At 45.0% G+C, this 26,579-nt stretch overlaps 1 protein-coding gene across 1 annotated transcript in view; it reads left to right on the forward strand.

The window, feature by feature from the left end:
• The first annotated feature begins 826 nt into the window (after positions 1 to 826).
• The window catches only part of LOC137525472 (NACHT, LRR and PYD domains-containing protein 1a allele 5-like), a 52,909-nt gene continuing 27,156 nt past the window's right edge, over positions 827 to 26,579 (forward strand). Inside the window, exons 1-5 of the mRNA XM_068246572.1 lie at positions 827 to 876; positions 3,165 to 3,230; positions 20,365 to 20,646; positions 22,434 to 22,528; positions 23,908 to 23,963. Coding sequence (XP_068102673.1) covers positions 849 to 876; positions 3,165 to 3,230; positions 20,365 to 20,646; positions 22,434 to 22,528; positions 23,908 to 23,963 — 527 coding nt within the window. The 5' untranslated portion in view covers positions 827 to 848. The remainder of the gene's footprint in view (positions 877 to 3,164; positions 3,231 to 20,364; positions 20,647 to 22,433; positions 22,529 to 23,907; positions 23,964 to 26,579) is intronic.

Raw genomic sequence — 26,579 nt, forward strand, 5'->3', positions numbered from 1 at the left:
AAGCTGATATTACCATCAGTTTTTGGACTGGTCCATCTCTCCATAGAGGATTCTCAGCATGGCCTTCATTTTTTATAAAGACTCCCTGAAAAACATTTATACAAAGATGTTGGTCAGGCTCCCTGTTCACCGTATACTTTTTGGGCAGTTGGACAGAGCAACTGCTATCCACTAAGTACTTTTGAAAATAAAGAAATCTCTGAGAATCTCCCATGAGGAGATGGGCTAGTCCAAAACCTGCCAGTTCTGTCAGATTTCTGCTGCTTACTGTAAGTGACAGCAAAGAAGGAGAAAATTAATGCATGGCTCATTTTACTCTGAGAGAAATGCACTTCTTATTTGTACATTTACATATATTTTACATTTTAAGATTTTCATGACAGAGGTCCTCTACTAAAGACAGGAGGAAAGCTTTGTGAGCTGATGCCAAGGATAGAAGAAAGCAGTAATGTTCCCCATGTTCCTCTCATTTCAGCTTGTAAAGTGACCAGTGGAAAAAAAAACATAATTCAGGTTCAAAAATAACTTTTTGTGCTGCTGCCACAAACACCATATCTCCATGCACAGCCAGAAACTTCTGTGCTGGAAGAGAAGGACGTGTCCAAATACTAAATTGCCAAGTCACTGAATTGAAGTCTGAAGAAGGCTGCACAGCCGAAAGCTTACTTTTTTTCTTTTAAGTTAGCAAATAAATGGTATCATCCTGATTCAAAACAGGAGACTGAGTCCTCTCACAGCTGCAGACAGGCCTGTTTATGTGAGCTGAGCTGTGCCAGTTCCTGTCTCCACCCTCCTCTACGTGACATTCCAGAGGACTTTCACTTTCAGTTACGTCTCTTGTTCCATGTATGGTGATCGCTTACTGCAACATGGCTGGTGAGTGCAGCTACAAACAAAAATTCCTGTGTTCTATCGTGGTATTGTGTGTGCCTGTGCAAGTTATTTATGTTTTGTGTGTATGTGCAAGTTATGTACAGTAGGTCCTGTGCATGTGTGCATTCTACGTATGTTGTTTGTGTTTGTTCTTGCATGTTCTGTGTATATTAGGGATGTTGAATGAGATGCAAAACATTCAGAGTTTAATGCAAAAGTTTATGCATCGAAAAAAGCACTAATAATTTAATAGCGTAGCACTACGCCTGCAGGAGCTGCTGTTATATGTAGGGTTCAGCCCAGGGGTGTAACTAGAGCAGTGCCAGCGATTGTAGGGGGGGGGGGGGGGGGCTCAGAGCTGTGAGGGGCTCCAACTACTAACCTTCCCTTCAGAGCTGGATCATTCACAAGGTAAACCTAGGCAGTTGCCTAGGGCCTGAAGAGATTCTAGGGACCTGGTCAGTGGCGTAGCTAAGGAGCTGTGGGCCCCGATGCAACTTTTACAATGGGACCCCTAAGCATTCTATACAGAACAATTGATACAGTGCACCAAAACCTGCCAATGGCAACTACAGTGTCAGAGGTGCAAGAAGGGGATGGGGAGCAGTTCCACTATTCAAAGTGTCTATAGAAGTGATTATTATGAGCACAGGACCAATAGAGAGCTTATACTGCAGTTGAGGGAGGGCCCCTCTGACCCAAGGGCCCTGATGCAGTCGCAACCTCTGCACCTTCTATTGCTACGCAACTGGACCTGGTGGATGCTAGCCCCACCAATTCTTTCTACAAAAGCCAAGTGACCACCAGCGTTGGGCAAAAACTGCTGCTGTGCATAGAGCCCCATTTCATCTTAATCAATTTCTTCCTCCCTTACTCTGATGCAGGGGATCATCAGGTGTTTTTATGGGTGTGAAGATCATGAGGGACATACTTATTTGATGATTAATGAGAGGCTAATAATTCTAGTTTGGATGCAAAGTTTAAAGGATCACTATCATAAAAAATTGCAAAATTTAAAATACATAAACACATAAAGTAGTCTTAAACCAGTGTTTGGGCCTGTACCAGTATATGAAAAAAAAACAACAAAAAAACAAAACCCCTCGTACCCGCACTATTGCCGCTGTTCCTCCTGGGCACTGGAGCTGAGGATGTTTTGCCACTAAGTATCATTTTATGAATTCCTGATGTACCATTTCAAGTCAATCATATTTTCATAAATCAATGATCAAACTATTTTCCTGATCATGGAACATCACCATCTAGAGTGACAATACCAAACCACCTTCAAAGAATAGCAATGAGCAAAAAATGTGACTAAGGCCTAGTTCGCATTATAAATCGCCAGCGCAGTCGGAAGTGCTGAGTGCTTTGCTTTTTCCTGCGTTTTTAGAGCGATTTTTGATTTAGTAAAGTGCTTTTGTAAGCACTTTTATGTGGCGATGATAATTTTTTTATGCAGTCAGGAAGTGAACTCTTTGACCTGGAACTGAATCTCTTTAATGTTGCTTTTTTCCCCAGGGAATCGCTTTTCCCAGGGCTTTTTCAAGCGCTTAGCGATTTTCCTATACCTTGCATTAAAGCACAAACGCTCAGGAAATGGTGCAGGACCCATGTTTGCTATTGGAAAGGAAGCTCACCGTTCATGTGAGAACACTCACATGTAAAATCATTGCTCAGTCGCTTTTAAATCGCTTTTTAAAATCACCAACGCTTTTAAAAAGCTCCAAGGGCTCATAGGGCTTGATTCACTAAGACAAATAGCATGCCTTATCCGAGTTAACACGTCTTATGAGAGATAACACGACTTATAAAAGTTAACACACCTTTTCAGAGTAGCATAATGAGCGCTATGAACCCGCAGGGGCTCAGAGTAGGACGAGTGGAGCTCTTGTCATTGCCAATTAGCAGATATAAGTTTGTATCACTCGCTATGCTACTCTGATAAGGCATTTTAACTTTGATAAGGTGTGTTCACTCGGATAAGGCATATTATCTCTGATAAGGTGTGTTAACTCGGATAAGGCATGCTATTTGTCTTAGTGAATCAAGCCCATAGTGTGAACAAGCCCTGAATGTTTATTTTGACATAACAGGAACCACAGTTAGTAGAGGAAGAAGCTGAATTTGGGATGGAGTAGTCAGATTTGGGGACTGATGGAGTGAGGATCATTGCAGTGCTAGCTCCAGTGAGTCCAGTCATTGTGCATTTCTCCTTTTCGTGCATCTCCAATCACTCCTTTATGTAAGGTGTACCTCTGACTGTGTCTCTCCTCATCTTTACTTTGCAGGGAGAATTCTGTTTGGCACAAACCCCGCTGACCTACTTAAAGCCCTGGAAAGGGATGCAGAGAGCAGTAAGTATCACCGACCCTGCTGTAAAGTCCTAAATTAAGATGGGCGTCCGGATATGTGAGTGACGGGTGGAGCCACCAGTAGAATATCAGCACTATTAGTGGTTTGCTACTATTGGGTGGTGGATATTACCGATTGTAAAATATCTGAAATTTTACAGATATTCTACCATGACTTTTTCTGGCTTTGCTCTGACACTAACCCTCCACTACCTACTCCTAACTTACCTCTACCTACTCCTAACACTAAACTACCCCTACCTACTCCTAAATCTAACCTACAGCTCCCTGCTCCTAACGCTAACCTACCCCTACCTACAACTAACAATAACCTCCTCCACCTACTCATAATACTAACCTACCCCTACCTACTCCTGACACTAAACTACCCCTACCTACTCCTAATATTAACGTACTCCTAATACTATCCTACCCCTACCTACTCCTAAATCTAACCTACACCTCCTGACTGCTAACACTAACCTATTCCTAATAATAACTTACTCATACCTACTCCTAAATCTAACCTACACCTCCCGACTGCTAACACTAACCTATTCCTAATAATAACCTACCCCTACCTACTCCTAAATCTAACCTACACCTCCCTGCTCGTAACACTAACCTACCCCTATCTACTCCTAACAATAACCTCCTCCACATAAAACAGAGAAACCGAGAGCCCAATATAGTGTAGTATGTATTGGATCAGGGAGAATTAGTGTGGAGTAAGTATTATACTTACAAACATGGGTTACCGTTTAGGCAACCATTATATAGGCAGGTGGGGAGTTTAGACCTGTCCCCACTCAGGATTAAGATGTCGCTCTCTGAAGAAGGAAAGGAGGATTTGTCACCCTTCCAACCACCAAGGGTGGATATCTTGACATGTAGATGTACAGAGGCGCCAAAAGGATAAAATATGCTAAAATGTTTAAAATATTCGGGTGGCGGCGGTGGACCGGCCACTCAGAAATAGACTCGATGCTGTCGCTTAAGATAAAGACAATTTATTCACATACTCCATGAACAGAACCGCAACGCGTTTCACGGGTATATTCCCGCTTCCTCAGGCAATAAACAGATAGGAGTACACTGTACAGTCTCAAGGTCACGAATAGCGCCTCTGAGGCGCTATTCGTGACCTTGAGACTGTACTGTGTACTCCTATCTGTTTATTGCCTGAGGAAGCGGGAATATACCCGTGAACGCGTTGCGGTTCTGTTCATGGAGTATGTGAATAAATTGTCTTTATCTTAAGCGACAGCATCGAGTCTATTTCTGAGTGGCCGGTCCACCGCCGCCACCCGAATATTTTAAACATTTTAGCATATTTTATCCTTTTGGCGCCTCTGTACATCTACTCCTCCACATACTCATAATACTAACCTACCCCTACCTACTCCTAAATCTAACCTACACCTCCCTACTCCTAACGCTAAGCTACCCCTACCTACTCCTAAAAATAAACTCCTCCTCATACTCATAATACTAACCTACCCCTACCTACTCCTAAATCTAACCTATTCCTATCACTAACCTACTCAATGCTAATCTACTTCTAATACTAACCTGCCACCTACCTACACCTAACAGTAACCTCCCCCACATATTTGGAATAGTAACCTACCTCTACCTACTTCTTACACTAACCTACTCCTATCTACTCCTAACACTAACCTACAACTACCTACTCTTAACACTAACCTACTCCTAATGCTAACTTACCCCTACCTACTCCTAACACTAGCCTATCCCTACCTACTTTTCACACTAATCTACTCCTAATACTAAACTACCACCTACCTACACCTAGAAGTGACATCCGGCACATACTCATAATACTAACCTACCTCTACCTACTCCTAATACTAACCTACACCTACCTACTCCTAAACCTAACCTACACCTACCTACTCTTAACACTAACCTACCCCCTTCCTACTCCTAATACTAACCTACTCCGTCCTACCAACTCTAATTTTTCCATTACACACTTTCTGCTACAACCCTATTACTTTTCCGGTACTGAGTGTGCTGCAGCTGCTGTTAACTGATTGTAGCCGCTATAATCGTTGTGCTGTAGCAGCTAATTTGACACTATCCACTAAAACTGCTTTGCTCTTTCGGTACCAAATGTGCTGTAGCTGCTCTTTATTGCTGTAGCTTTCACTATATTATCACCGAATGTGCTGTATCTATTTATTGCTATAAAGCTTGCTGTAGCTGCACATTTTTCAGTGCGCCCCAAATTATGTAATGGTTGCTGCTAAGTAGCCAAAACTGTCTGCTTCCCCCAGTCAGAGGTGGTCTCAGACTTCAGTCTATGGATCCCTGGTTGCAGCCTCACTCATCCTAGCTTGTACGAGGGATGAGAGGCGGCCAATGTGTGTAGACCATTAAAATCAATATTAAAAGAAATGAGGTAAAGTTGGCCTACCCACACATGGAGGTCTGGGGAGCTTTTGGCACCAGTGCAAGTTTTACAAGCATTCTATGCATAACAAAACATAAAGCGGTACAAAATTTGGCAAGGCCAACTGTCACACGCTCCCTAGTGACTAGACCGCTCAATGCCTTCCAAGCTATTTGTAATGATCTGCTCTGCTGTCTGCACAGGCAGGCAGCTTTTTGACCATTTTTCAGGTCTGTATGCTGCAGGTCCCTGGAAAGGAGACCTGTTTTCACTCTGCAAGTTTCAGACTTGCTGTTCTGGTGAGGGATTTGCATTCACTTATCTGGTTATTGATAGCTCTGCCTCTCTTGAAGGCTTGCAGTATAAATGCCATGTCCTCCCAGAATTCCCTGCTGGTCATAAAGGTTTGATTCTGCTGGACTTACCTTGAGTTTCAGCCCCTCTGCTAATTGTTTGCTAAATATTGTCTTAGAGTAGTTTTTCCTTGTGAGTGCACTTAGCATTCTTTCTAGTGCAGTCAGGTTGTTTATTATCTGTATTGCCTAGTTCTGTCTTTTCTTATCTGTTGCACTTTCTCCAAAGGCGGCTGATAGTGAATCGTTCTGTCTGTTTGGATCGCATTCGCCCTAGCGGTAGAGGCGGTGGATCCTTCTGTACTCTGTCTTGGAGTGTAAGCCAGAGCAGCGGTTGCTACTGGTTGCTCCATCTGTCTGTCTGTTTGGATCGCATTCGCCCTAGCGGTAGAGGCGGTGGATCCTTCGATACTCTGTCTTGGAGTGTAAGCCAGAGCAGCGGTTGCTACTGGTTGCTCCATCTGTCTGTCTGTCTGGATCGCATTTGCCCTAGCGGTAGAGGCGGTGGATCCTTCTGACCTATGTTCCTGGAGTGTGGGCCAGAGCTTTTTGTCTGGTGTGAACGCTTGCTGTTGTCTGGTGTTAGGCAACTGATTAGCAAGCGTTCTCGCCATCTGTTTGTCTTTTTGTTCTGTGTTCAATAGTTAGTTATGGTTGGTACGCTTTGTCGCTGTTGCGCTTAATGCGCGGTGACCGTGCCTAGAACGCGCTTTGTCGCTATTGCTCACTCTCACTCTGTCTCTGTGCTCACTCTCTTTCGAGTGGCTATCTTGCCCTGTATTGCTTCACTTCGTGCAATCTCCATCTGGCATCTGTGGTTGTACAGAGACAGCGTTCCTCTGTACTCCACAGCTCCATCTGCCGGTTGGAATTCCTCTCTACCGGTGCATTTGCACCAAAGCTAGGTTCCCTTATCCAAGCGCTTGGGGAGGGTTTCCGCAGTGTCAACGCACATGTTGTGCACTGACCATGGAGATAATTCCACAACTGTTACACTATTTCAACACCTAGACTATCCAACCTTTAGGATGCAATCAATGCACTGAAACCACTGGAATTTGGCAGCAGACAGGTTAGGAGGAAGCGTGTGAGCTACAGTAATACAAAACTACACAATATTTGAGATATCTGCCACCACTCTCATGTACCGACTGAGAGAAACCATCTGACTATCTAGACCTGCAAATAAAAATTGTTAAAGCACTTTACTCTGGCTATAACAATACAATACTTCGGGGTAGTGAATTTTCAGAAAGGCTCGGATTCTTTCTGGTTGGCTGAAAAGCAGGTTGCAGCTGAGTCAAAAAATGACTTAAAGAGAAACAGTGACCAAGAATTGAACTTCATCCCAATCAGTAGCCGATACCCCCTTGTACATGAGAAATCTATTCCTTTTCACAAATGTTCATCAGGGGGCTCTGTATGGCTGATATTGTGGTGAAACCCCTCCCACAAGAAACTCTGAGGACCATGGGACTAGAGATGTCCTGAACGGTTGGCCGGTGAATGGTTCCCGGCGAACTTCGGTGGTTCGCGTTCGCCTGCCAGAGTCGAACTTTTCCGGAAGTTCGATTCGCCCCATAATGCTCTATTGAGCAAAACTTTGTCCCTCTACATCACAGTCAGCAGGCACATTGTTGCCAATCAGACTGCACTCACTGCTGCAGGCCCCCCCCCCCCCCTCTTATACAAGGCAAGGTCCTTGTGCCATTTGTCTCACTCGTCTGCCTACACTAATTAGTTAAGGGACAGCTGCTACACACACTCTGCTAGGGAGAGTTTAATTAGCCCCCTCCACCCTATTCCCTCCTCCCTCCTACCAGAGGGAGGAGGGTCTCATCTGCCAGGGAATTACAGTATTTCAAAAGCCAGCTTACATGTGGCTGGGAATTGAACCCAGGTCTCAGTGTATGGTAGGTAACTAACATATCCATTATACCACCAACACTACTAGCTGAAGCTAGCCTAGCATGTACCATTTCTGCTCAATCCAAAAGAAAAAATAGACAAGACAAATAACATTTATATCCCACTTTTCTCCTGGCAGACTCAAAGCGCCAGAGCTGCAGCCACTAGGGCACGCTCTATAGGCAGTAGCAGTGTTAGGAAGACTTGCCTAAGGCCTTCTACTGAATAGGTTCTGGCTTACTGAACAGACAGAGCCGAGTTTCGAACCCTGGTCTCCTGTGTCAGAGGCAGAGCCCTTAACCATTACACCATCCAGCCACTGCTTAAGGACATGTAGTCAGGCATGGCCATGCCTTTTGTGTTCAACAGTTGTCCAAAGAGAACCCCAGATAGCCAGGCACTGTACCACCAACACTACATGCTGAAGCCAGCCTAGCATGTACCATTTATGCTCAATCCATTTATGCTCAAAAATACAAGAGAGAGAGAGAGAGAGAGATTAATCTACCTGGCTATCTAGGGTTCTCTTTGGACAACTGTTGAACACAAAAGGCAAGGCCATGCCTGGCTACATGTCCTTAAGCAGTGGCTGGAAGGTGTAATGGTTAAGGGCTCTGCCTCTGACACAGGAGACCAGGGTTCGAATCTCGGCTCTGTCTGTTCAGTAAGCCAGCACCTATTCAGTAGAAGGCCTTAGGCAAGTCTTCCTAACACTGCTTCTGCCTATAGAGTGTGCCCTAGTGGCTGCAGCTCTGGTGCTTTGAGTCTGTCAGGAGAAAAGTGGGATATAAATGTTATTTGTCAGATGAGACCCTCCTCCCTCCGGTAGGAGGGAATAGGGAGGAGGAGGAGGGTGGTCCTCCAGGTGTTAGAACCCTTGAAACATGTTTTCTATCATTTTTCCAGCCAGTAGAATTTTTTCTAAATTTTGAAGTTCGCCTCCCCATTGAAGTCTATTGCGGTTTGCGAACATTTTCGCGAACCGAACTTTCCGCAGGGGGTTCGCAAACAGAGCTTGCGAACCAAAAGTCGAAGGTTCGCGACATCACTACATGGGACTCCTGCCAGTTTCCTGTCTGTGAACCTTGATGCATTGTGGCAGCTACATCATCTGCCAGCAGTAAAAATGTCACCATGTGATAAATGTCAGAATGTAAATCAGGGATTTAAAAGATTTTACAATGGGCAAACACTGACTAAATCATTTATACATAATTATTGTAAAAATGGAGCACTTTTTTTATTACATTATTTTCACTGGAGTTCCTCTTTAAGGTCTTCTTTTTATTATAAATGAAATATAAATAATTAATATATACAAAAAAACTATTAAAAGTAACAATTATAGAGAAGAGTAGGCCAGTGTAAACAAAAAAAAAAGGGAAAAAATAAACAAACGGATACTTAAAGTTCGGAAGAAATATGTCCTGTGTGGAAACTCCAAGTACATTGAGTGTTCCGGCCCACGTTTTCCGCACACAAATAAAAATAACAAATTCATAACCCCCTGTCACAGACCGCGAGCCGGTCTGCGGGTGGGGTAAATCGATCAGCGTCAGAAATCCTCTTACACGGTCATTTGTTCATCACGAAGGGTAACCCGCATTCGCAATTTGATGAACTGACTCGCGAAGGGAGCGTTCTGATACCAACCGAATCACTCCACACACATATACAATTCAAAGATCTGCCACCAAGCGAGTTACACAGCCCGCTACTGTAATTTTACTAGGACTTCGAGAACGCTATATTAACCCTTAGCAGTATGCAAGAATCTGGGGCAGATCGTTATGTCTGGGCCGGGTTCTCGCATACGGGTTATAAATGTATACTTCTATTAAACACAGGGTAGCGAGTTCAGGAGAATAGGTACGATTGTGTATGTTCAGCAACAGGTCATAACCGCTAAACGATTTTTAAACGTTTAATAACACAAATGCATTACATACAGTTATATACACCTATTAACATATAAAACACAGAGCTTAAAAATAAAAGGAATAAAACAGAAAGTTCTTACTTAGTTAGCTGAGCAGTCCATTGAAGCATGAAGAAAATAGTCCAGTTTAAACGTAGGCATTCAGCTTAAAAGTCCTTTGTACACAACATGCGCCCGGTTCTTCCGTGAGCACATGTCTGGACTTCCCTAGTCGATGTAAATTGAAGAACTGGGTGGAGTTCCTTGCAAACGCTTTTTACTGACCAGAGTTTTGGGGCGGTCACTACCTGGAAAGTAGGTGTGTTGGAGGCAGGGTTACCTCCTGGCAAGTCAGGTTACCACCCACAGACTTGGAGCAAGGAATGTACCAATTATTAATAATTTGTGTAATTCCGCCCCAGATGGGTGCATCGCAGCTCCGAGACCATATTCATAAGCAGCATGCGACTCTGTATTAAATGGGACTATACACGCCTAGTCTAACGAATTTGCTCTACGCATGCCGGATAAAGCGGTTTCTCAATTGATTCCTGATAGCTAGAGAATGATAATTCATGTGAATTATAGACCTGTTTCCTAGGTATCAGGAAATGTAATTTTGGTCTTGCTGTGACAAACCTATTTTGAATTATTAATAAGTTAACGTTCCCTTTGTGTGAAGCTATACGCTTGGAGGGAAATTTGAAGTTCAACCAGTTTGAGCTGGTTTGGTGGAACATGAGCTATGTGACCAAATGCTGCTCCCCAGGTGGTCTGGCTACTTGTGAAATTCTTTCCTGACACAGGATGTGGGGGGAAGGTTACTGTTCTCAGTAAGAGAGAGGGAAATTGACATCTATTGTGCATTCACCCGGGACTGACAGGGACTGCGCACGACTATGCGAAAATCGATGGCGACTACGCGCACGACTTCCGTAATGTTCGTCACATCTCCCTCCTACCAGCCGGACGCACAGAGTGGGTCTGCATGACCCGCTCTACGCGGCGCTTAGCTACTGACCGGGTTCTCGACTTCTTATCTGACTGCCCGTTAGACAACTCACCAGAAGCGTAAGGCCTCATGGTCCGGTGTGTCCCAGTGTCCGCTTTGCGGACGGTGCGATGCACACCAACAGGCTTACCTCTAAAGGCCTGGCTGGGTTTGCATAGCGCTTCCTGTAAGGGAGAGAGTCGTTGGCTGACATCCGGGTCACTTCCTGACTCTCGGGTGTCAGCCTGCGAATCTGGAAGCAGCGTAGCATACCCCTGCTCTAACTGACTACACCTTGGCACAACATTTTGGTCAGCACAACCTAGGTGAACATTAGAGCACAATTTTAAAAACGAATTTGCCTTCACCTGGGTGGCGAGGCTTGCCCCTTCTCCAGGAAGGATAGAGGGTGGACCTGTGGGCAGTTTTGCACTGGGTTGCTTCTGCAAGGGGAAGACATGCAAGGGTGAGACAGGGAAGGAACGGCCTGTCTCCACCAGCTGTTTGTTAACAGCAGACAATGGTGGAGCACTCTGGCTGTCATAGCAGGAGGGGAGGTCTAGGCCCCCAGCTGCCTGCTCTGACACCTGGCCTGCTTCCACTGCCCTGGACGGATATGACCCAGGCAAAACAAGACTGTTACCTCTTAGATTAGAGACTGTCACATTTAAACATACATCATTTTTAGCACTGTGAGATTCAGCATGAAAGCTATTAGCAACATCTGGTACAACATTAAAATCACAGTTACGTTCATTTTTCACATGTACACAGGTATCTGGAACAACAGTGACAGGTTTAGAGTCAGACAAACCGTGACTAGACAGCTGTCCATTAGAAACAGGTACCGCTTCCTTCCCTCCTTCCCTAGGAGGGCTAGGTACCATTACCCTGGCTGCCTCCCTCTGTCCCACCCCAAGCTTGTACAGTACCTGAGTGGGTCCAGACTGGCAATCCGGGGTGTTGATCACAGGTTCATAAAAGGATCGTAGGGTGCCAAGATCGGTGCCCAACAGCACAGGCACTGGGATGTCATCTGTCACCCCCACAACTTTTGACTGGCGGCCCCTTCCCCAATCGAGAACAACACGAGCTTTGGCGATGCGTGCGTGTGTGCCACCAACTCCCAAAAGTGTGACACGCTCATTAGGCAGGAAATTCTCCCTGGCTACAAGATGAGAGCGAACCAAGGTAAGCTCTGCGCCTGTGTCGCGGAAACCAACAGCGATCTGGTCGTTAACTTCCACGACTTGATGATTTCCGGAAAGTCGAGGATTTGCTGCTCCCATGACGAGGTAGGCGTGTGCAGTAGAGGATGCGCTAGCCACTTCTGCGCTAGGCTCTGGAGACGGCGTCCTCACCTCGGGGCAGGCAGACTTGAGGTGTCCTCGCTGTCCACAGTGGTAACACTTCGGAACATATGTGGCATCAGGCGGATGAGTAGCAGGTGCAGCATCCGGCCTCTGTGGCTGTGGGACCCGATTCCCACGGTTAGCAGGGGGAGGAGAGCTGGGTTGTATAGGTCTCCCCCCTCTCCAGCTCTGGGCTGGAGGTTTGCGGCTGTCCGGCACACGGGTGGCCACAAAAGTGTCTGCAAGTTCTGCGGCAGCTTTGGCGGATTCAGGCTTCCGCTCCAAGACAAACTGCCGGACATCTGGAGTGCAGCAGTTCAGCAACTGCTCCTGCACGATGAGGTCCTCCAGACCTTGGTGAGAGTCTTTTTTGAGGCCCCGTGACCACTGCCTGAACACAGTCAGCAGGCGACTCTCCAGGTCGGTGTAAGAGTCGGTGGGGCCTTTCTGCAGGGAGCGAAACTTTTTGCGATAGACCTCTGGGGTCAACTGGTATTTGGCGATAATTGCAGCTTTTATCGCCTCATAGTCATTGTCCTTGTCAGCGGGTAAGTCCACAAACGCCTCAAGCGCTTTGTCCCGCAAGTTGGGTGTCAGATATCTCGCCCACTGCTCCTGGGGCAGATGATGCTGACGACAAGTCTTTTCAAATGAGTGTAAATAAGTGTCCGGGTCGGTTCCCTTCTCCATTTCTGGGAATTTAAACTTTGGAGTCCCAAACGGGCCTGCTGTGGGCCAGGGTTCCGGAGCACTTTGTGAGGGATTTTGGCCTTGCGTTCGCAGGTTGGCCATTTCAAGGTCATGTCTGCGTGCGGCTGCTCTCTCCTCTCTTTCCGCTTCTCTCTCAGCAAGCCACCGGCGCTCTGCACGGTCCGCTTCCCGTTCCGCCTGGCGTTCTGCGCGGTCAGCATTCTCTCTGACAATCTGCATGTACAGCTCAGGATTTGTCTCCAACAGCCTTTGTAATCCAGGTTGCATTCCAGCATCAGGAACACAGAAAGGGTTTGCATGGACGGGCTCCTGCCGGCCACCATGCTCCTCAGCAGTTACAGCGACCGGTTCAGACGCGGTACCATTTTCCTCTGGGTCTGGAAGTGGGTTGCTTTGCTCCAACCGCTCACTTTCCTCTGCCCCAGTTACAGCACCGTCTGAACCAGGAGTGTGCTCTCCCAGCATCTGCTCCGGCTGGGTATTCAGTCGCAACAAGTCCTCAATCAATTGCGCTTTCTTTTTTCTATAAGTCACAATGCCTTTTTCTTCACACAAGTTCACTAGGTCTGCCACTGCCATTTTCTTGTATCTTGCTGCAGCCATTTTTGCCAAATAAAAGATAGGATAGGAAAAGAGATTGGGGGGAACTCTGTGCTACACGTTTAGTCTATATAAATGGTAATGCACCGGTTATCAACCACAGATTTTTGATCTGTTCTGGCAGGTTAATCAAATAACGTTGCCGTTGATGTTCTGAACATACACAAATCCCAAAAAGCTGCCACCAAATGTCACAGACCGCGAGCCGGTCTGCGGGTGGGGTAAATCGATCAGCGTCAGAAATCCTCTTACACGGTCATTTGTTCATCACGAAGGGTAACCCGCATTCGCAATTTGATGAACTGACTCGCGAAGGGAGCGTTCTGATACCAACCGAATCACTCCACACACATATACAATTCAAAGATCTGCCACCAAGCGAGTTACACAGCCCGCTACTGTAATTTTACTAGGACTTCGAGAACGCTATATTAACCCTTAGCAGTATGCAAGAATCTGGGGCAGATCGTTATGTCTGGGCCGGGTTCTCGCATACGGGTTATAAATGTATACTTCTATTAAACACAGGGTAGCGAGTTCAGGAGAATAGGTACGATTGTGTATGTTCAGCAACAGGTCATAACCGCTAAACGATTTTTAAACGTTTAATAACACAAATGCATTACATACAGTTATATACACCTATTAACATATAAAACACAGAGCTTAAAAATAAAAGGAATAAAACAGAAAGTTCTTACTTAGTTAGCTGAGCAGTCCATTGAAGCATGAAGAAAATAGTCCAGTTTAAACGTAGGCATTCAGCTTAAAAGTCCTTTGTACACAACATGCGCCCGGTTCTTCCGTGAGCACATGTCTGGACTTCCCTAGTCGATGTAAATTGAAGAACTGGGTGGAGTTCCTTGCAAACGCTTTTTACTGACCAGAGTTTTGGGGCGGTCACTACCTGGAAAGTAGGTGTGTTGGAGGCAGGGTTACCTCCTGGCAAGTCAGGTTACCACCCACAGACTTGGAGCAAGGAATGTACCAATTATTAATAATTTGTGTAATTCCGCCCCAGATGGGTGCATCGCAGCTCCGAGACCATATTCATAAGCAGCATGCGACTCTGTATTAAATGGGACTATACACGCCTAGTCTAACGAATTTGCTCTACGCATGCTGGATAAAGCGGTTTCTCAATTGATTCCTGATAGCTAGAGAATGATAATTCATGTGAATTATAGACCTGTTTCCTAGGTATCAGGAAATGTAATTTTGGTCTTGCTGTGACAAACCTATTTTGAATTATTAATAAGTTAACGTTCCCTTTGTGTGAAGCTATACGCTTGGAGGGAAATTTGAAGTTCAACCAGTTTGAGCTGGTTTGGTGGAACATGAGCTATGTGACCAAATGCTGCTCCCCAGGTGGTCTGGCTACTTGTGAAATTCTTTCCTGACACAGGATGTGGGGGGAAGGTTACTGTTCTCAGTAAGAGAGAGGGAAATTGACATCTATTGTGCATTTACCCGGGACTGACAGGGACTGCGCACGACTATGCGAAAATCGATGGCGACTACGCGCACGACTTCCGTAATGTTCGTCACACCCCCCAAAAATATACATCGAATATGGTACCGAAAGAGCACATGGGTACTGTAAGATGTTCTGGTACTGAGAAGTGGAATAACGTGGTTTCTGGGTATGTCAGTGGCATACATTTGATATTAGAATACTCAGCGGATCCTGACCAACAACATTATATCATTTCCATGCCTTACATATGTACGGTATCTTTGAAACAGGCAATAATGATACAATACATTTATTCCGAATACACTTCGAGTGGCTCCAGTAAGCCTGCTGTCCTGCTGTGAAGAACTTGCTTTTGGCCCTGTTACCAATGGTGATGGCATTTTCACACCCAACTGTTATCTGCCAATGAAGGGAAACCCTTTGTACCCATTAATTAAACACACACATTGGCTTCCCTGGAAAACAAATGTAATCACGTGAATAGGGTCTTTTACCTGCTAGAATAGCCAGGTTTTCAGAGACACAGATGTCAGCAAAACACAAGCAAACTCAAGTGATTAGCATTCTGCTATAACTACACATACATTTGGAATTGTACCATTAATCATAATCGGTGCAGAAAACCAATTGCGATTGCGGTTTCTTCACGGCTCATCCATGACACCTACCACAGTATGAGAGGAAAAAGCAGATGGGGGAACAGCTTGTTATTGATTACCGCTATTCAAAGCATTTGTAGAAGTGATCCTAACCAGCACAGCACCATTGAAGAGCTGATGCTATGGTAAAAGAAGAGCCCCTACTGGGCCCCTCTGGTCCAAGGGCCCCACTGTGGTAACAACCTCTGCATCCCCTATTGCTAGGCCACTGGGTCTAGGCCTGTATAAGCTGGAAACGTTTATTGCATATTTTTGTGCAATAAACTTTTCCTGCTTATACAGGCGTGTTTTGGCAATACTGTGACACTGGGGCTAATGCACAAAACTTTCCTGTTGAATGATTTCACCTTACTTATTAACTCACAATTTATCTCTCCGTAAATGACTTAACTCATGACGTATCTCTCCTTACCTAACTTAACTCATGGTTTATCTCTCCTTTACTAACTTAACTCACAATTTATCTCTCCTTGGGCTTGATTCACAAAAGGGTGCCAACTTAGTTAGCACGCCTAAAAGCCCCTTAGCACGCCTAAAGCCCCTTAGGGCGCCTTAAGTTTTGCACGCTAAGTTTGCGCACGCAAAGTTTAGCGCTGCGCAGTGCGCGCGAAACGTCACACCCGATGCAAACAAAACGTTGCACCGGGTGCGCCTAAAAAGTCGCACCCGGTGCGCCAGAAACATATTGGTCGCACCCTGTGCAACATTTTGCGCTAAATGCTTAGCACCTTAGTTAGCACGCCCAAAGCTTTTAGGCGTGCTAACATGGCTACAATTACTAGGTAATGCCTAATGATGTTGATCCAGGGATTTTATCTGATTGCCGTCTGGAGTCGGGAAGGAATTTTTTCCCTTTTGGGGCTAATTGGACCATGCCTTGTAAGGGTTTTCACCGTCCTCTGGATCAACAGGGATATGTGAGGGAGCAGGCTGGTGCTGTACTTTGTACTGTTTAAACTCGATGGACGTATGTCTTTTTTCAACCCAAATAACTATGTAACTATGAGTTAGCACCCTTTTGTGAATCGAGCCTCTTATCTGTTTATATCATGAATTATCTCTCCTTATTTATTTGCATTTGCTCTCCTTACAGTTAAGGTAAAAAATTAAGTACGCTTTGTGAATCAACCCTAATGTCCTCTTTTGTTTCGCCCACTCATCCACTCACTGCCTGTTGTCCCTCCTCCTCTTTTCATAAAACAGCACAGGTGACTATAAAGTGGTCATATCCAGACCTGCCAACCTAATGATTGGTTAACCTCCCTGGCGGTAAGCCCGTGCTGAGCACGGGCTATGCCGCCGGGAGCCACCGCTTAGGCCCCGCTGGGCCGATTTGCATAATTTTTTTTTGCTGCATGCAGCTAGCACTTTGCCAGCTGCGTGCAGTGCCCGATCGCCGCCGCTACCCGCCGATCCGCCGCTATACGCGTCGTTGCAGCCGCCCCCCCCCCCCCCAGACCCCGTGCGCTGCCTGGCCAATCAGTGCCAGGCAGCGCCGTGGGGTGGATCGGAGTCCCCTTTGACGTCACGACGTTGGTGACGTCATCCCACCCCGTCGCCATGGCGACGGGGGAAGCCCTCCAAGAGATCCCGTTCTTTGAACGGGATCTCTTGATCTCCGATCGCCGGTGGCGATCGGTGGGGCTGAGGGGATGCCGCAGAGCAGCGGCTATCATGTAGCGAGACCTCGTCTCGCTACATGAAAAAAAAATTATTTTTAAAAAAAAACGTATTTTCTGCCCCCTGGCGGATTTTGACAAACCGCCAGGAGGGTTAAAGTGTACCAGAGATGAAAGACATCTCAGGTACCATACTTACCTGGGACTTCCTTAAGCCTCCTTGAGGTTGTTTAGTCCTTCGCTGTGACTCCTGTTCCCCACAACCCGAAAGCCTTGCTGAGTCGTGCTTCGTTACGCATGTGTGACTTGGACCTGCGCGCATCTCGGAGCATTCTGTGATTGCACAGTACTACTGCATAGGCACAGAACGCTCAAAGGGTTGGGAGCGCGTTAGGAGACAGTGCTTGCCCGCAAATGCATGATAAAGCATGACTCAGCCAGGCTACCTGGTCATGCTGCGGGGGACAGGAGCCACCTGGAGAGATGGCAAGGGACTAAACAGCCTCAAGGGTGCTTAAAGGACACCCTAATACAATAAATGATTGTATCTATCTTCCTTTATATGACTTCCTTTATTCCTTTATATGACTTTTTAAGATATTTCACTGTTTTATTTTATGTTTAAATCTACATTTTAAGTTTTAACTGTTTTATTGTTTTTGCTCAATGAGGCATTCGTTGAAGTATGCCAGAGCTAAAATCTATGAATTACTGACCCTTTTTATCTCTTTCCTGCTCTCAGAAGCCACTTTCTTCTAGGAAAGTGTTTTATAGTTGGAATTTCTTAACAGCGCGGGTCACACTGTAGTCACTTCCTGTCTGAGTCAGGACTGAGTCAGCCACTTACAAACCTGATATTTAACTCTTTCAGGCAGGGAAAGAAAAAAAAAGGAACACAACCTAATTATTTGTGTGCTAGGCACTGTACATACCCCTATCTATCTCATCATGTCACATGTCACCTTGGGTACCCTTTAAGGAAACCCCAGGTAAGTACAGAACCGGAGATGTCTTTCATCTCAGGTTCACTTGAACAAATACAGAAATAGAGTATAAAGCTTAAAACAGTGAGCACATGTGACACACTCACATCAAGTAGCTGAATGAATAGACCAAATGAAGAGGCAAGAGAAAGTAAAAGTGAAAGAAAGTTAGTCAACATTTACAGGAAAGCATAAGAAACTTATCAGTTGAAAATACAGCATTATCCATTAACTTACAGCAGATTAAATTGCTGATACGGACTGAGGAATTTTAAAGTAAACCTGTCATGTGATGAATATGAACATCTTTATTCCCTTTTAAAATACTGCAGTTGCCTGGCTGCTCACATTTTGGCTTCACTAATGAGTCACGCCTTGAACAAACAGGCAGCCAATGGAGTCAGATCTAAGTTAGGTCACCTGATCTGCACACTGGTTATGGGTCTGTGACTCAGACAGTATTAGAAAAGGATCAGCAGCATGACGCAGTAGCGTCACTAGGGGGGTGCGGTGGGTGCGGACCGCACCAGGTGTCACTAGCAGAGGGGGGGGGAGGGGGTGACAGCAAGCTCCAGGCTAAGGGAGAGTGGAGTGAGCTATGTCAATATAGACCAGGCTAGTGCCTGCTGTACTTCTCCCTCCCGCTCTTCTCCCTTCTGGCTGCTCCTTGTTGAGCTGATAACAGAGTTCAGAGGCCACCAGGACCACATGGTGATCATTTTAACACCCCCCCCCCCCTATAACAAGCAACGTTACTACATAGTGAAGTTGGAGATTCATGGCGTAAGAGGGGGTGACACCATGAGTTTCCGCACCGGGTGACACCAAACCTAGTGACGCCTCTGGCATGACGGTCAGGCAATTTTTTTTAAGCGAATAAAGATGGCGGCCTCCATATTCTTCTCAGTTCAGTTTGGTTTAAGTTAGCATAGCAAAAATAAAAGGACTCATGAATCCAGCAAATACACATTAACACCTAGAGTAAAGATCAGAGGCATATCTGGGTAATATAGAGCTTATGGCAAACACTGAAATTGCGCCCCACCGCCCAGTCAGAGCCCCCTTCTTCTCTAAAAAACCTTTCCTGCATACATGTGTTAGAGTTGCCTGTGTTTTTTGGCTCGGGATATTGCTGAAGTTACATTTTTGGAAATATCTCTTCTTATTCCCTCTCTGTCCTCTTTTCTAACACTAAGCAAAGTGCGCTCTACATACATAAATTAAGTAGCCATGTTTCCCAAATAACAGAATTCATCTGATCTGAATGATGGGGAGACACGGGAGCAGGCATGGCGCCCATGTTGCTGTGGCGCCCATGGCATGAGCCATGCCTGTACCCCTCTAGATACGCCTCTGGTAAAGATAGACTGACAGTTCTACATATGCATAGAAATGAATATGAGCACTCACAGACAAAAGTTCAATCTCTTCCTGCGCTCCCTGTATGTCCAAAGAGGGACACAAATCTGGATGGTAAAAAAGATGGCAAATGAACCTAATACTTGGCAAGAGGCCCTTAAAGAGGAACTTTAGTGAAAAGAAATAAATCAATACATTGCAAAATGAGAAGTTAGAAAATAGAAAAGAGATCAAGAAATGATTGATATTCGGCATGTAATTCCAGCAGGATGCAGTAAGTATATTCCAGCGGTAGGAATGCTGTATATATTTGAGATATAAGATGCACCCATCTTTTCCTCACACTTTTGGGGAAGAAAAGGTATGTCTTACATTCTGAAAAATACAGTAGATTATAGATCGTGCCATTAACTTCCTCTGTTGATTAATTAACTAATTCTCTTAACACAAAATCCTTGTCCTGTTACCTCCTCCTAACATTTCCTTCCCCACTGTTAACCAGTAATGCCTAACCCCACCCTTGCTATAACCCTTTACTAAATTCCTAACCTCAACCTGCATCCCAGAGCTGGAATTATAGGAGCGCTGGAATCAGCTAGGCTGCAACCGTCACAATGAAATGCTTCAAGATATTTCATGACATACATGTTGTCAATTGACACCATTTGTAATGTTTTTCAACTGGTTACAAGTTTGCGAGAGATTTCAGGATACTTAGGAATGGACAAATATATAATTAGTGAGTAGCTGTGTATAATTACTGTATACATTGGTGTTTCTGAATTTTTTAGGCAGGAGGCACTTTGTGGATGAACATTCAGATACTCTGATGGATGAGATAGAAGAGGTGGAACCCATCCTGAAGGATCTTCTGGAAGAGGATCTCCTGTCAGATGAGGAATACAATAAAATACAGAAGAAGCGGTCACCCCAGGAGAAGATGAGACAGCTCTACTTCTGTGCTCTAATGTGGGATAATGAGGACAAGGATGTTCTCCTCGACATTCTGAAAAAACATAACGGATCGCTCATCGCAAGACTGCAGGGTGGAGTTTATAATCCAGAAGCACCATGTAAGTCTCTCCATCCCTTTACTTCTAACAACTTTAGCTTCTGCCCACGTCGGTCATGTGCAGATTAGGGATGCTAATCCGGATTCCGCGGAATTTAAGTTTCGGCATTTCCCATTGTGACATGGAATGTCCGCAGAAATCCGATTTATCGCTACTCTGTAATTTTAGCCCAATCACAGAACTCCGAAGCATTGGACCAATCAGAGAATGCAGAATTTAGCAAAAATTGAATTACCGTGGTAACTTTAGACCAATCACAAGACCGATTTTCTGTTTTTCTGATTTTTTTTTTTTGTAATTTTTTGCATTCTCTGATGCAAAAAATGACAAACAAAATACTTCTCAGACATCAGAAATCAGAATTCCGATGAAATCCAATTTACAACACAGCATAAGAAGAGGAAGCCTCTACCGCCGGCTGCTACAAAAGATTAGGTATGCAGTTGCTGGCGAAATTGAGTGAAAATGGATCCGATCAATCATTGACCAGATCCGTTTTCACTTTACATTTTTAATGTGAACCGGGCCACAGACAGAGCCATCCGGGTCCGATAAAGCGGAGACCGGATCCGCTCACTGGATTTTTTTGATCTTCCATTTTTTCGATTTTTCCAGGAGTAAGCGTAACTGGTAACCGTAATTATGCATGTTAGCGCAATTAACACGTAATTGTGAATGTGACCGGTTTTATGCATGCGAATGCATTTTTTGCATTGAATATTTAAATAATAGCCACGCATCCACAGTATACTGGTGAATTGATATAATTTTTTATTTAAACTGAATGTAAATTATGCGTAATTGCGTAATTACAGGCGTAATTAAAATTCACAAACGTAGTATGCTGTACATAATGTAATGGCAATTACGCATTTGAAAAATTACACAAAATATTGTGTAGCTGAAATTGACCCATTACGAGCCCCGCTATAGGTAGCGCCTGAGTTATATAGCTACAATGCTATAGTCCGTAGCAAGGGTAATTCTCGGTAAATTACTTCTCCTTCTGAGTTCTGAGTTGCTATGACTTGGAGGGGGAATAGTATTTAATGCCACCGGGGAGTTTAGAAGCAGCAGAGAGAGCCATCATTAGACTCGCCCTGCACCCAACTCACCGGGGGCATATTTATATGTATGTTATTTCCCCAACAAGATGTACATGGTACAGTCATCAGCAATGTGTGCGCATAAAACAAATGGTGATGTACACAGAACAAAGGGGACTTGATCATCCAGAGATAAAGTAAAGTGTTGGAACATAAGACTTTGGCTTTGAAGCAGATGGCTGGATTTTTATACTCCTGGCTCCCCCCCTACCCCACACTAAAATGCAACATACTTTTAAAGTTGTCTTTAAAACTTCCAGGATGAAGTCTTTGATAGGGATGGCCCAGCCTAGGAGAATTCATGGAGAAGCATGTGATCAGTCTGATCAGCTGATAGATTTTTAAGCCTCAGCTGATCAAACTGATCACATGCTTCTCCATGAGTTCTCCTAGGCTTGACCATTCCTAGTCTTTGAGTCCCTTCTTGCCCAGGTCATCAGGAGGTAGGCCATAGCATCTCTGCACCTGCTGCCACTAACTACTTGTCTCGGTCTTCTCTGGAGAAGGGACACCTGATATATTACACCCCCTTTTCTTTATTGTTTGCTTTGGTGGCTGTCCATTATCTACCACTACAAAGTTGCATAAGCTACTGCATAATATGTAGAGAAGTAGCAAAGAATGCATTCACCAACGCAAAATACAGCCCATACTGAGCTGTGAAACATTGTTCTGTTGTAGTGCTAGTCGATGAAGGTCTCCCGCTTGGGCCAAGAACATTGGACAGACCTTTTTCTTCGAACTCAGATGAGAAGGACTGTGACCTCTGCGGGAAGGTAACACTTATTTCTGTTTTGTCCAGCTTTTATAACTGTATTTTTTGCCTTAGTTGAATTCTTCATCCTGCTCTTATTCTGCGACTCAAAGAGACAGAACAAGCTGAAGTCAAACTACTAGAAGTTCTGACCTAATTGCAGGAGAGAAGGTCAAGGCCTAATAAAATTTTACAATGACTTACTCTGACATGTTCCATAAAGCTGTAAAAGTTGGCAGGTAGTAATGGGTGTTTCATTTTGAGGAAACATGTAAATGAAAACTCATTTAGACTGATAAAGCCTCTAGTAGCTAGTTAAATAATTAAGCTACTGAACTTGCCCAGTTTCTCAGGGGACTTTCTATAGGATCAGTGCAAGGACCACATGACCCGACTGAGGATTAACATGGTCCTTGTGCTGATCCTATAGCCAGTCCCCTGAGGGTGGTCTATCCTGGCCTGGTTTTGTTGAGATGTGTCAGATATCCCGATTACTTGTATACTCATTTACAATAATACTGAGATTTATTTTGTATTATTAAGGCTTTCACAACCCAAAACAAGCCAGCTTTTTTGCCTAAAGAAATATACAATTTTTCCTTATTCTTAAGCTTTTGTGGTCCTCATTCACCTATTATTACTGAATGGATGTATTTATCACTATTGAAGACTTTCTGTGAACTTTTTGGTATTTTTGTACATTAAAATTATAAGGACCACTTTTTGGTTTTCGGAGTACTATCTCTCTTGGTTATATATCCTTTTTTCAAGCTTCTACCCAGGTACTACATGACAAATTTAATATGTGAGTTCCATATTACTTCAAACACTTTTTTTAGTCTAATACCCCAATTGAGGAGACCATTTAAAATAAACATGTATGTTTTAAAAAAGCAAAAGTTAGAAACTTACCTTTGTAGAAGGAAGTCTCTGGATCCTCCTCCCACATCCTACCCACGACCACCGATCCTGCACCAATCCAGCTCATGCTCCTGTCCATGAATGAGCGTGGCCACACTGCGCAGGCCTAGGACTTGGCTTAGCAAAAAAATAAGACAAGCCCGTTGGCTCCATGCTACTGCACAGTGCAGCAGGGCTCAGATGGAAGCTTGACCAAGCACACTCTTCGAGAAGGGCTTGTTGAAGAGGCTCCAGGGGATCCCAGTGCTGGATGAGTGGAGACGAGCGAGGTCAGGGATGCTGATAGAATATCCAGAGGCCTCCCTCTACTGATGTAATTACCCATCTGGGGCACCTTTTCCCTTCACAATCATTTTACCTATGATTGAATTTAAAATAAATAGGTGTATAACTTTTATATTGAACTAATACATATGTTTGGAATTCACACATCCGGTCTTTGGTTTGTATCATATTCTGACACCTTTACATTTTTTTAAGAACTATGATCCTGCCGACGTCCTGGTGGTTCCATATATGACTGGAAACATGTTCAGGTAAAAGCAGCAGTGTATCATGTGGGGATGCTGTTTATTTTTACGTGTTGTTAAGTTATGTGTCACGTTATATTTTATTCTATAATACTTAGTATAGTAATCCCACTTTGTGTAATGGTTACCACTGATAAGCCAGAGAGTACAAAATGTAGTTTCACCTATGGCAAAACTCAACCACAGCATTGGTGGAAGTGAGCCACAGCAAAGAGTGTTTAACCACCCTGGCGTTCTATTAAGATCGCCAGGGCGGCTGCGGGAGGGTTTTTTTTAAATTAAAAAAAACTATTTCATGCAGCCAACTGAAAGTTGGCTGCATGAAAGCCCACTAGAGGGCGCTCCGGAGGCGTTCTTCCGATCGCCTCCGGCGCCCAAAATAAACAAGGAAGGCCGCAATGAGCGGCCTTCCTTGTTTTGCTTACATCGTCGCCATAGCGACGAGCGGAGTGACGTCATGGACGTCAGGCGACGTCCTGACGTCAGCCGCCTCCGATCCAGCCCTTAGCGCTGGCCAGAACTTTTTGTTCCGGCTACGCTGGGCTCAGGCGGCTGGGGGGACCCTCTTTCGCCGCTGCTCGCGGCGGATCGCCGCAGAGCGGCAGCGATCAGGCAGCACACGCCGGCTGGCAAAGTGCCGGCTGCGTGTTCTGCTCTTTATTTGATGAAAATCGGCCCAGCAGGGCCTGAGCGGCAGCCTCCGGCGGTGATGGACGAGCTGAGCTCGTCCATACCGCCCGGCTGGTTAAGGGACTCCGAGCAGTAACTATGATCAAAATCTGAACTTACCTGGGGCTTTCTCCAGCCCACCGTAGGTCGGGAGGTCCCTCGGCGTCCTTCTGGCTCTTCTCCCAGGCCCTACTCAGAAATGGCTCCCGGCAACACTGGGCCTGAGTGTCAGGCTCCTTCTTCATCAAAGATGACGTCAGTCATCACCACGCCCGCCGCCTCGCGTCATCACGGCGGCTGGCGTGACAGGACGGGGTATGCGCGATTAAACTGAGACCAGTGACGCCGGGAGCCATTTCTGAGCAGGGCCTGGGAGAAGAGCCAGAAGGACGACGAGGGACCTCCCGACATACGGTGGGCTGGAGAAAGCCCCAGGTAAGGTCAGATTTTGATTGTAGTTACTGCTCAGAGTCCCTTTAACTGATGAATACATCCGTATGAAATGCGTTGGACGGAGCTATGGGATGTAAGTGGTTGGCAGTGGCATGGTTGGCATGCTGGAGGTCTGCTCTCTGACATGCTTTTTATGTTACATTTTAACATTTTATTTATTTTTTAATAAAAAAAGATTGTACACTATGGACAGCTCTTTAGTTTATTAGAATACCTTGAGCTGAAAAGGATAAGAAGAAGGATTGGTCACGTCAGATCCTGATGAGGTGTGGGAAAATCCATAAGCGCTGCTGCTGTCATATAACCTGGACAGCAGAGGAGAAGGGAGGGTGAGAAGCCATTTTTTTAATGTGTGAAGCGAAGACAAAGTAGAAGACCTTACTAGTAATGGTGGTATATAACACACATTGAACTGTCTGTGGCAGCATAGCAAGAGGGGGAGCAGATGGAGGCTTGCCGTTTGGAGGTGGTGATGGTCCTTGGATAAACAACACATCTGAATATTTTTGAGCACATGGTGCATATTTATAATTATCATACAGTATCAAACTATTTTTTTTTCTTTTAGTTTCTTTCTTCATTGATTTGAGGTCCTGAGGATAAACTGCATGGGAAGGACATTTGGATCCTAATTTAGGAACACCTGTGAGGGTGCAAGCTCTAATTGTTGAACTTTGGAGAATGTTAACTCACCTATGTTGCCACTTGGCAATGCACTACACACTGCTATCCATCTTCCTGACACTTCCTGTTTTTATATTGGAGCTTCCAGTTGTGAAGGTAGAAGGGATGTTCCAGAAAGATGGAGAGCAGCGTGCAGCGAATCAGCGAGAGGTGGTGACACAGGTGAGTTAACACGCTCTGCTGCTCTCTGGCTCATCTGTAATGGTTACAGGCACAAAACAGTGATACATTTTCAGTAAGGTCAGATGTGGGCCATAGAGGATGGTATTCTCATGGCTTGCCATTTTCATATCTTTTTTTATTCAAATTAAAAGCATAAAAACTTAAAGTAAACCTGCGATGAAGAACACCTCAAGTTTTATACTTACTAGGGGCTTCCTTTAACCCCCTGTAGTCCAACTGGTCGCTCAGATTCTCTTTCTTTTGTTTACTTGCAGTCTGGCCTGATAAATTCTTCAAATGGCCTAGTCACAGGCCACTGTGCATGCCTGGTCTTGGCCACACACTCCCTGCTGATCACAAGATGGCTGGGCGCATTCTGCACATGCGCAGTTCACACAAAGGGCTCGGCTCACTAAACCGTGATAACTCATATCACGGCCGCGCTAGCGTGTTTGTGCGCATTTTAGCATGCAATCGCGAATTTTCGTGTGAAACGGCTGTGGATTTGAACACGAAAATTCACGATTGCGTGCAAACGCAAAAACGCGTGTGAAAACGGCCGTTTAGTGAATCAAGCCCCAAGACTGTAACTGTGTTTGCCCAGAAGACTACTGGCTATGTGTGATCAGAAGGTCGGCACAGCCAGGTTTGTGT

This window comes from Hyperolius riggenbachi, chromosome 7 (genome assembly GCF_040937935.1).
Source record: "Hyperolius riggenbachi isolate aHypRig1 chromosome 7, aHypRig1.pri, whole genome shotgun sequence".
Classification (NCBI taxonomy): domain Eukaryota; kingdom Metazoa; phylum Chordata; class Amphibia; order Anura; family Hyperoliidae; genus Hyperolius; species Hyperolius riggenbachi.